General features: G+C 40.3%; 1 protein-coding gene across 1 annotated transcript in view; it reads left to right on the plus strand.

The window, feature by feature from the left end:
• The window catches only part of TMEM143 (transmembrane protein 143), a 63,577-nt gene that overhangs the window by 23,785 nt on the left and 27,122 nt on the right, over positions 1–12,670 (plus strand). Inside the window, exon 3 of the mRNA XM_082274542.1 lies at positions 2,501–2,608. Coding sequence (XP_082130668.1) covers positions 2,501–2,608 — 108 coding nt within the window. The remainder of the gene's footprint in view (positions 1–2,500; positions 2,609–12,670) is intronic.

Here is a 12,670-nt window from a genome sequence, read left to right on the forward strand (position 1 = left end):
ACTGCGACATTGCGGCAGACAGATCGGACCCTTGACTGACATTTTTGACACTTTTGGGGGTACCAGTGACATTACTGCAGTAATCAGTGCTATAAATATGCACTGTTACTGTAAAAATGACACTGGCAGGGAAGGGGTTAATTTTATTGGAGAGGGAGGGGTTAATGTATGCCTGGTGCTTACTGACGTGTGGAGGGGGAGGTGACTGAGTGAGCCAGGGACAGATCGGATGTCCAGCTATGCTGAACACTCCGATCTGTCACTCCCTGTCACTTGGGAGATCCGCCCGCTTGTATTTACACAGGCGGGCGGATCTCCACACTAGATCCCCGACGATCGGGGATGAGCGGCGGCGATCGCCGCTGCTCTTCCCCTGGCCTGACTCCCGCTGTGACTGAAAACAGCTGGAGCGAGCCTCTGGCGGCGCGCAAGCGCCGCCCAGAAGGGGGAGTGTCTGACGACGTAGTACTACGTCGTCAGACGACAACGAGCCACTCTGCCGCAGTAATATTACTGTGGGCGGAGGTAAAGTGGTTAATGTCTGAACAAAGATGTTTCTGTCCTGAGAAGAGAGACAAATTAATGCATTGTCTGTGGGAGGTAACAAAAAAAACATTATTTAGCATATATGTGCTTAACAGAAACAGTATATCTGATGCTAAGTTAAATTTTTTTGATTGGGGATGGCATGTAATAAAAAATAAAAAAAATGTCCATTCGGTATATAGGAAGCAGTACAAACCAAAGCATATTAAATGGGCAATATATAATGTGTGTACCAAAACAACTGGTTACAACCCAATGTACATTCATATTCAAGGAATAACTGGACTTTTGTAACTACCTATAAAATTAATTTCTTGGAGAATGTCATAGGACACAGGGCAGGCTTAATAAACATACATCTTAGAAAAACTTGAAAAGGTGTGATTTGAAAACCAGGTTGCAGCCCTGCATACCTGTTCCACGTAGTCCTGATGACTGACAGCCCAAGAAGCCCCTACACTCCTGGTAGAGTGAGCCGTCACATAAAACAGTGGATTCCTTCCTTTCAAGCCATAGGCCTTAGAAATCCCCCTAGCTGCCAAAGTACAGAGAAATGGTCGACTTAGTTGCTGTCTGACCCTTTCTTGGACCTTTTAGAAGGATAAATATAGCCAAGCTGTTAAAGCCAGTGACTGTAAAGGATGGCAAATCAGACCTTGTTGCAGGAGGTCCAGATGTCCATGGACCATCCACCGCCAGGTTTAGGATGTCTGAATACCAACCACACATTCTCCTCCCCAGCTTTGTATTGAATCTGGATGCTAGCAGATCCAAATTTGGTGTACTCCATCGTCAACAAAGATCCCTGAATGTAGGATGGAGGGACCACTCCCCTGGAGCCAAATGCTGATGGCTGAGGAAATCTGCTGATCAATTCTCCACTCCTGGAATGTGTACTGGGACATAAATCGGGGACATGAATCTGCCCAAGACGGAAAGAGATCCACCTCTTCCTGTTCTCCATGACTCCTGGTGCCCCCTGGTGATTGATCTAGGACACCAGTGTAGCATTGTCCAACTGAACTCCCTTAATGACTAATAATCTTTCCTAAAGAGACCAAGCCCCCTTCACTGAAAAATGATCTATCACCTCTCCCTAACCTGACAGACCGGCATCGGCAATCCGATTCAAACCACCATGGCAGCAGGTGTGAATATGATTGGTGAGATTATGGATGTAGTCCATTGTTAGGACTGACCCTCTGATGCATGGGACTCATAGATCGCTGATGAAAATATACTTGCTAGCACCCCAAGTTGACAGTGCTAAACAAGCGGTTACAGCTCAAAAATGCTGCTGTTATTGAGTACACCACAAGGTGACTATCCTAAACACAAAGCCATCACAAGCGGCTACATCTGAAGAATGCTGCTTTAATAGAATACAGTGGTTTAGCTCAGTAGGTGATTATAAAACAAAGTTGCAGAAAACATGTGCTTTATTCATTCAGAGCAAAGCAGCAGGCTCCCCCCCCCCCCCTCCACCTCCTTTAGCATCACAGATTTATCCTTCCTTCACTCTCCTGCCAAGAACTAGGAAAAGGAAAGCATTACCACAAATCCAATGAATGTTGGTATTTTGTGTTTACTTTTTTTATGTGGGGAAAAAAAGTTGATAATGGGTATATATATATATATATATATATATATATATATATATATATATATATATATATATATATATATATATATATATATATATATATATATATATATATATATATATATATATATATATATATATATATATATATATATATATATATATATATATATATATATATATATATATATATAAAATTTTTTTTTTTTCCTCAGACCTTTTTTTACATATATAGTTGTAATTGTAGTTTTATTTGCATTTATATTTTGTTTTATTTAATATGTCAGATTTATATTTGTACTTATGTTGTTATTTTTACTAACTAGGATGCAACACTTTAATACTTTTCAGGAATTCCACTCCTCTAGTGAGTTGGAGAAGCATGAGTTTCTTTCCTTTGTCAAGCAATTTGAAGGGACTCTCCTCCAGCCTTACCATGCAGTACTGGAGGAGCTTCAGGTGAATGTTCTCTTTGTTTTTTTGCTAAAACTTTGGAAAGTATATTTTACAGGGGAGTTTGTTCCAATTTTACCATTATTCCATAACCCCCTTTTAGACTTTTCCAGGTTCTTGCAGTCCTTATATTTACTTATATGGTGTTTGCCACAGGCCACACTGCCTTTTAAGCTAGAAGTATTCATATCTGACATTAAATTGACACCAGCAAAGGTTTTGGAGATGCACCCTTCAGCTTACCCCTATACCTTACGCTACTCCATGCGACCTCAGTTTTTTTTCTAATGCCCTGTAGGTGATGGACTTCTTCTTCCTTATGGATACGTTTCTATGCTTAACTAGTTCTTATTTAATTTGAATTATTCAATCAACTCTTCACTAACTTCTACTATAACTATAGAAGCAGTGCATGTAGATCAATGCAATGTCAGTAATACGTAGGTAACCATACCTGGACCCCATGCTGTGGGGATAGTCTGTAATGTTGCTTCGGGCATTCGATCCGGCTTGGTCGCTCAACTCAACACTTAGTGCAATGTATGTAATTAGTCGCAGGGTGCCTTTACAGTTCCAGGGCAGTGGTCCATTCCAGTGGTTTCCAGACCCTGAAGACCCCACTATGATGGCCCATACAAGGACCAGTAAAGTGAAAAGGTAAGATAGGTTCGACCTGTTTGATTGGTACTGTGGCCTTTAGCAAGAAAAAGACTAAATATCTCCACTACCTACTGTACACTTATTAGTGTCTTGGAATTGGGTTCAACTAATCGCTTATTGAGTGTTCAAACTTTCACACTTGGTAGTAAAATTTCCACTATTCAGAGATTAGTCTCTGGTTAGTCTTTGGTAGATGGCTAAGTGGTACATTATGTTGGAAATGCAACAGATTGTACTGTGCACTTTAAGCTATAGATGGTGCTGTAGTGATATACAAGTGTTTTTTTGTATAGGCTTGTATATTCTGCACAGACAGGAATTTTTTTTTTTTTTTTTTTCCCTCTACTCTCTCGTGTAATGCTGTTCTCCCAAATGTATGCTGTTCTTTTATGCAAGTAAAGATGAATTCCATACTCCTGAAGATCTCAGTACCCCATCTTGTCACATAACCAACAGTTTATGGGCCCAGGCACTAAACAAAATACTACAGACCAGCAAGTGCTGCATCCAAGCTGCTGAAAAATGACAAGTTGCTCAGATGTGAAATTTACAATTGGAAAACTCAACAATACCAACTACTAGCTGTGGATGTTCAAGCTGAAAGTTCTGCTAAGCAAAGATGACTTGTGCCAAGTGCTGAATACAGACAAACCCACTAATGGACCCACAGAAGATTGGGACAGAAAGAACAGACAAGCGGAAGCTATGAGTCTGCTGGTGGAGTCTTAAGGTCCACATAAGAAAAAAAAATGCAGCTAAAAGTATTTGGACCGCACTACAAAAACTGCATGAGTGTTCAAACTTAAACAGTAAACTATATCTGTTATGCAAGCTATAAAATATGCGGCTAGAAAAAGACCAGTCAAGGTGTGAACACATGAATACTATGCTAGAAATCCTAGAACAGCTATGTGCAATTGAAGAGGAAATTCGGATAACCATGTGGTGAAGCTACTGTTATGCAGCCCTGCAGAGTCATAGAATGCCTTTATTAATGCTTTAGAAACCAGACCCAAGCAAGAATTAAAACTATAATACCCCAAAGGAAAATCAATTGATAAATATAACCGTAGAAAGGAAAATATTTATAATGAAGAGACTGAAAAACCTCTTGAGGTGCACAAGAGTGCAAAGCAAAGTAATCTGAACATGTTTTCGCTGTAAAAAGACTGGCCACTTGAAAAAGGACTGTTCAATCTGGAAAGCCGAGCAGTGAAGGTGAGAGCCATTCAAAAGAGTTAAAGCAGTCACAAAGGAAACTGCAGGCACATCATGGAGTGACACTTTTAAAGTGGCTCAGAGTGGAATGCCACGTGGTTGGTGTATTGACTCGGGAGCAACAAGCCACATGACCAGTGATGAGACCTTCTTTACAGAAATTGATATCAGTGCAAAAGACAGTCTGCCTAGCAAATGGGAAAAGTATGACTGCAGAAGTTAATGATCAAGGGTTCTTGAATTTTATCATGCCGTCAGGGGACAAGCAAATTATTCACATGACAAATTTACAGTATGTCCCAGTCTTCTATCAGTAAAAACTCTTAAGGCTCATGTACTCAGGGCAGTTGAAAACCTCTTCAGAATGCTGGAAACTGACGGTGAAAAACTTCTGTTTTACAGCTTTTACATACTGAGCTTATGTGAGTTTAGCAGCAGTTATGAGCATTGGAGGTTAGAAGCTGTAACGGAACCATGACCCCACAATCTGCTTCGGTCAGAATACCGATTCCTTCAGTCTTGAACATATATATCAGATATTCTAGCCACCCTCATACAAAACTGGCAGAGAATAGCTTGTATAAGATCTGGAACATTTATTTAACAAACTTACACCGAATATATACCCCACCAGTTCAGGTGCCTGATTACATTATCATATACAGATGAAATAGTGTACAAAAATATATTTAACATATCTAAGGAACAACCAACACAAACAGTATTATACTTTCCCACTAGCAACTAATAGATGACAGTGATTCAATTAACTTGAGATAGTTAACTAGCAGACTTGCCGTTATCAAGCTCATGAAGTACAATACACCTTACTGTATGTGTAAACACATCCCACAGTAGACAATAGGTGAGTTAATCAGTACAATCAGCAATGTGTGGAAGACAGGTGGTTGAGCTGATGACATTAGCATCTGCCATGAGTCGGACTGTGCGGAGCAGTCCCCTATTGGCAATAGGCAGCTAGGCCTTTAACATGGATCTTAGTCCCAGACTCTGTGTGTCTTGGGGAGATGTGGACTTGAATCCAAAGTAACATTACTCCAAGGATCCCCCTAGCATACACCGCACAAAGAGCAGTGTTCCCTCACAAGCCAAGGCCCATAGTCAGTAGGCAAGAGGCTAGCCTGCTGTCCCCTCCACAAACCCTGTCCTGAGTGAGTTTGTCACAGAAGCCTTTTTAAAGATAACCTCAGGAGACCTTTCCAAATGCCCACAATGCATACAAAACAAGTAAGTTAATAACTATTTCAGCCATTCTATGAGAGAAGACAGAGCAGTGTGCTTATAGACAGCGGTCTTATTTTTTTGTGTTATCACTATAAATCCCATCATGAGCACGTGCGAGAAAATGTTCCTGATATTGCTGAGGCTCCAGAGACATAGAAAATTGTGTGAGAGGACCAGGCATCAGCATGTGGTAAAATCTGTGTTTTTTCAACATTTTTATATGTTCAAAAATGATCAAAATTGTTTTCCCCTTAAAAAACATGGATAAATGCGGGTTACAGCGTTTACACGCGTTTTACAAGCATTTGAAATGCTGGTAAACGACAGTTCTGAACGTGATTTTTCGGCTTTCAAAAAAATGGCAGTAACCTCCACTGCCTCTAAACTATTATAAATGACTTAGTGTACATGTATACATAAGATAACATAGAGGAGAGTGGGTTCGGAAATCCTCTGAAAAGAAAGATTGGATGAATACCTATACAGACTCGTCACCGGAGAGAAGCAAGCCAAGACTGCCCCTCAGAATCCCCAATAAATGCATGCACCTATGGGACAATCGGGGGACCAAAACCCAGAAGCCATAAAGGAAATTATAAATAGAGGTTTATTAGAAGATATGACAATGCTGCTTTTCAAAATGCTTAAGAAAAGTATTGTATGGAAGCAAAGGTCACACGTACTCCACTTCCACAGACCACTGAAAGAAAAACCATCACTCCATGGAGCATTGATGTGTCCGGATCAATGAAAACTCTCACATCATGCGGGAACAGATATCTGGTGGCTTTCATTGACGATTATTCTAGATACACAACAAATTATCTGATGAAACATCAAAAACAATTTCAAGAGTTTGTTACCATGTCCATGTAACCAAATTTCACAGGAAACCAGGAATAATGCACACCGACAACAGAGGGGAATACATGAGTATGGAAATTGAATCATACCTGATGAATCAAGGTATAGCGCACCAGACAGCCACACCATAAACTCACAAATAAGATGGGGTAGCTGAAAGGAAAAAATCGCACTCTTATAGAAATTAAAAAGAGGAACTGTCTCCTGTCATTGTACCTAACAAGTACTATTGGGAAGTGATCATGACTGAAACATACCTACAGAACAGACTCCCGTTGAATGCACCCCATTCAAAATGTGGTAAGGTTCAAAGCCTAGCATTAGAATATTTGGATGTAAAGCATATGCTTATATCCCAGACGAGAAGGATCCAAGTTTGAGAACACAGCCATAGTGAACAAAGTAAAGGATATAGGGGTTGATGTACAAAATGCAAATGCACTGTGCACTTTGGAAGTGCAGTCACTGTACATCTGAGGGAAAGATCTGAAATGAGGGGAAGCTCTGCTAATTTCTATCATCCAATCATGTGCAAGCAAAAACCCTGTTTTTTATTTTCCTTGCAAGTCTTCCTCAGATTTACAGGGACTGCACTTCCAAGTGCACCGTGGATTTGCCTTTAGTAAATCAAGCCCAAGGAATCCTCTACCCAAAGACTAACAAATTGACAATAAGCCGCAGTGTTTTTTATGATGAGAGACCATCTTCAAAAACAATGATCCCTGAAAGCTGTTCAGTGAATCTGCCCAGTAAACCAGCAAGAGAAGCTGACCAAAATGAGGCCGCGTAGGAATCCAAGCAAGAGGAGGAACTCTCAATAGATAAATTAGGTTCCCCGCTAAATCCTGCAGAACAGCCTGAAATTAGAAACTCCTCTCGGGCGACCAAGGGGATATCACCCCGCAAGCTGTCACATGCTGCTAAGACACATAACATACTTGAACAAGTAAAGCTTAATGTTGAAGGAAATATCTACAACTAAAATGCCAGATTAGGTGCCAAGGGATACTCGCAAAATATTGGAGAGAATAATGATGAAACATTTGCTCCCGTTGTAAAACATTCCACCAACAAAGCTTCTTAGCACTGCAGTCGGGAAGGGCATGCAAATGAAGCACCTAGACATCAAAATTTATGCAGACATTAACTGCTTTAAGACCGCCCCCCTGCACATTCACTGTGGCAGGCAGCCTTTCCTGCGTGCCCGGTGCTGGGGGGCAAGTGCGCGCTGCTGCCGGCGCGCTCCCGCCCCCACTAGGCAGCGGGGCACCTGCCTGGCACCCACGATTGCTCCCCACTGAGAGAAAAGTAGGGTCAGCTGTTGTAAACACAGCTGACCGTTCTTCTCTCTGAAATGATCACAGAGTGCCTGTGATCCTTCTATATAGGAACACAGGTCTCTATGATCATTTCACAAGCCCATCCCCCATACAGTTAGTAAATACTCCCCTAGGCTCACACTTAACCCTTTGATCACCCCTAGGTTAACCCCTTCCCTGCCAATGTCATTATAGTAACAGGGCCTATTTTTAGCACTGATTACTGTAGTAATGTCACTGGTCCCCCCCAAAAGTGTCAAAAATGTCAGTTAGGGGTACGATCTGTCTGCCGCAATGTCGCAGTCCCGCTAAAAATCGCAGATCGCTGCCATTACTAGTAAAAAATAAATAAATAAAAATGACGTAAATCTTTCCCCTAGTTTGTAGACGCGATAACTTTTGCGCAAACCAATCAAAATACGCTTATTGCAATTTTATTTTATTTTTTTTTTTATCAAAAATATGTAGCAGAATTCAAATTGGCCTAAAAAGATGAAAAAATTTGATTTTTTAAATGTTTTTTTTTTTTCGGGGCGGGGGGGGGGGGGATGTTGTATAGGTGATACACCCAAAAGAAAGCTCTATTTGTGGGAAAAAAAGGACATCAATTTTATTTCAGTACAGTGTCGCACGGCCGCGCAATTTTAAGTAACGCAGTGCCGAATCGCAAAAAATGGCCTGGTCATTAGGGGCAAATCCTTCCGGTCCAGAAGTGGTTAAGGAAGATTACTACTTGGAGCAACCCCCCAGGGTTTGAGCCAGGACACAACCCTTTTTGTAAACTTTAAAAGATCATCTGCGGCCTTAAGCAATCTGCAAGGACGTGGAATGAGAAAGTAAGTTAAGTACTCACGAGAGAGGGACTCTTGACGCCAAAGCAGATCCCTTTCTCTACTCCAGAATTTAAGAAGACAGGTATACATCCTAATGTATGTTGATGGCATTATAATCTGTTTTGAACAAGAAGGGGATTACAATAAGTTCACAAGCTGAAACAGATCTTTAGGATTAAAGAGCTAGTGAACATCAGCCACTATCTTGGGATCCAATAGAGAGGGAAGTAGATGGAGGGTATCGTCTCATCTATAGTCAGAAAATTGCCGAAATCTTAGAACAGTTCCACATACAAGATGCAAAAGAAGCAAAAACTCCCATAGAACCAGGCTATCTAATAAGTAGTGAAGTAGAAATCTTGCTACCCAACAATGATATGTACCACAGAGCTATCAGAAAGCTACTATACATTGCCACGGTGATAAGACCAGAAATAGCTGCAGCAGCAGGCATACTCTAGAAAAGTTTTAGCACCCTGTCATCTTGACTGGAACACCGTAAAAAGGACGATACAGTAGCTAAAGGGAACAATTTTTGGATGAGCCTACAGCTACCAGCAACAGCAAATCCAAAATAAATTGGGTAAGTGGATGCTGATTGGGCAGGAGTGCGCCTTCCTATAGGGAAATGAACCATAAGTTGATGTAGCCAAAAGCAACTGAAGCATACATTGCAGCAGCACATGCATGTTAAACCCTTTGCGCCAACAGAACGCAAATATGCGGCTTCGGCTACAGGGGGTTGTGCCCCCGTTCCTCTGTGCTCGCTCGCAGAAGCGAACGCATATACAAGTCATGCCCGCATATGTAAACGGGGGTTCAAACCACACATGTGAGACATCACCGCAACCGTTAGTTACTCGGTGTAACATCATCTTTAACATTATACAAAAAAATTGGGCTAACTTTACTTATTTTTTTAATTCATGAAAGTGTAGTTCTTCACAAAGAATTACATTTAAAAGACTGCTGCGCAAATACTGTGTGACATAGAATATTGCAACGATCGTCATTTTATTCTCTAGGGTCTCTGCTTAAAAGAAATAATATATATATATATATATATATATATATATATATATATATATATATATATATAATGTTTGGGGGCTCTAAGTAATTTACTAGTAAAAAATAGTGATTTTAACCTGCAAGCAGCATATGTCAGAAAAAGGCTTAGGCTCCAAGGGGTTAAGAAGCAATATAGATTTGCCAATTCCTAGTGGACATGGGCATAGACATTGCAAAACCCATTACCATTTTCTAAGAAAACAGGGGATGAATAAAGCTGACACAATTAGAAAGGGTAAATCCTAGGACCAAGCACATCAATATGAAGTATCATCTGCTTCTGGACACTCGAGCAAGGTGTTATGGACATTCAATATTGCCCGTCAGAAGAGATGACTGCAGATGCACTCGCCAAGCCCTTGTTAAACCAACGTCATAGTCTTTTTCAGAAGAACCTCATCGTACTTTAGCAAAGAACTGTTGAGAAGGGGTATTAGAAGTGCAACAGCATGCATTATGCACTCCAAATTATAGATGGTGCTGTAGTGATATACTAGTGCCTGTGTATTTATATATGCTTATATATTCTGTACAGGAACTACATTTTTTTATTTATTTGTCTGCTCTCTCTCATGTAATGCTGTTCTTCTATGCAAGTAAAGCTGAATTCAACATTCTTTAAGATCTCAGTGCTTCATCTTATCACATAACCAACACATTATACCACAGAATGAAGAAACAGACCAGAGTGTGGGACTTTACATGAGGTCATTTAGACATATAAATTTATTTAGATAAATCACATATACAAGTAACCAGGACACCCACAGAGAATTGGCATGTAATAACATATAAATTGCATAATTAACACATACAATTCATAGTAAATGAGAACCAGTACAACAGTAGTGGGTCAGACATAATAAACGTATTCCATATAATATAATATCATCTTTTCTGTAGGTTCATAGTCTCTAAATATATCAAACTTGAATAAAATATCTGAGAAAATGTAGGCTTGACGTGTTTCATGGACCTCCGTCCATTCATCAGGAGCTTAAAATGCATGTTGTATATCTAAAAATAAAAATCTAAGTTATAACAAAATAGTATTGAGAGGGAAAATATGTTAAAAAAAAATTAAACTGGAATAGATGTCCCATCGTGCTACACCTTGCAGGTTACCGTGATTCCATCTGCGTGGTGGGCACCCAGCTCTGACCCATATCCGGTCTCTTTGACCGGATGTGGGAGGCTCGGTTTCCGTCCACATATACCCCACGCCGTTATGTCGATGGCGTGGACATACCTTCACACATCGGGGCATGCAACCTGGAGAGCTATAGACTTTACCATCATCAGTTCCCGCTTATTTATCCCTTCACTTTACCAATTTGGTAAATATGCTTACACCTCTCTCCCCAGTCCTGCTATCTCCTTTCACTTACGCACTTATTTCTCAGCACGTGTCGGTTTTGATTTAGATATGAGAGGTTGCGGTCACCTATTTGTGAACTAATTTCCATCACTGCACTACTCCTTTTCCCTCTCCTCCTGTCATTTCACTACCCTACCTGTGCACGTACTCTGCATTAGGCGGTGTAGCTGTCCCTACTTCACATTTATTTTTCTGCACCTTATTATCTTTTTCTCTAATCTGTATGCACTCATTCCAAATATCACCTTTTGGCACTTCCTATATGGATATAATTTGGGTGTTTACATTCGGTACTGGTCTGTATCCACTTTACTCCCTGAGATATATGAACGTTCAGATTGATGTTAGTTTTATCTTAACTACCCTACAAGTACATAAATAAAACTAAGTACTATATATTTTCAGAATTTGTTTGATTCAAGTGTACCTGCAATATCACTCCCTGGAAAGCTGCCCTCAATTTAAGGATTTTCATCTATTTTTGGTTGCCATTCATGTGTTGCCCTCTCCCCACCTCTGTGCTCGGCTTGTCCGTGCCTCAGCCCCGGGTCAGGCGTTCCTCGGGTCGACCCTGTTCTCCCCTCCCAAGACTGGACTGCCCTTTGGACATTTGACACTACTCAAGGTAGTGTTTATTCCAGTTTAATTTTTTTAACATTTTCCCTCTCAATACTATTTTGTTATAACTTAGATTTCTATTTTTAGATATACAACATGCATTTTAAGCTCCTGATGAATGGACAGAGGGTCCATGAAACGCGTCGAGCCTACATTTACTCAGATATTTTATTCATGTTTGATATAATTAGAGACTATGAACCTACAGAAAAGATATTATATGGAATACGTTTATTATGTCTGACCCATTACTGCTGTACTGGTTCTTATTTACTATGAATTGTATGGGTTAATTATGCAATTTATATGTTATTACATGCCACTTCTCTGTGGGTGTCCTGGTTACTTGTATATGTGATTTATCTAAATAAATTTATATGTCTAATTGACCTCATGTAAAGTCCCACACTCTGGTCTGCTTCTACATATATATATATTATACATATATATATTTAGGGATGGAGGCAATTAGACATTCTACTTGAAATACAATGTGGCAGATCAAACTTTGTCCTATCATACCACAGAAGAGGAGAAGAGAGTTTGGACCTTGAATGAGGTTTGTGCCAAACAGTTGGCAAATAGTGAAGATCTAAACATTTTCATACACACACACACACACACACACACACATCACAGGAGCAGGTTTTCCTTTTTTTCTTTGCTCTCCCGCTTTTGGAAATTTTGTATTACTATCTGGATTATGGCTACATCACGTAGGAGGAGAACCCTCTTGAGATTGCTACTCATGCCACTATTAACTACACAATTGAGATCTGGACCTTTTGCGAGGTCCTCACATCTGAGCTTTGGCGGTCATGGGCAATATTCCCACAGCTCCTGGTGCAGACGTCCCCAGACA

This window comes from Pelophylax lessonae (genome assembly GCF_965119305.1).
Source record: "Pelophylax lessonae genome assembly, chromosome: 12".
Lineage (NCBI taxonomy): Eukaryota > Metazoa > Chordata > Amphibia > Anura > Ranidae > Pelophylax > Pelophylax lessonae.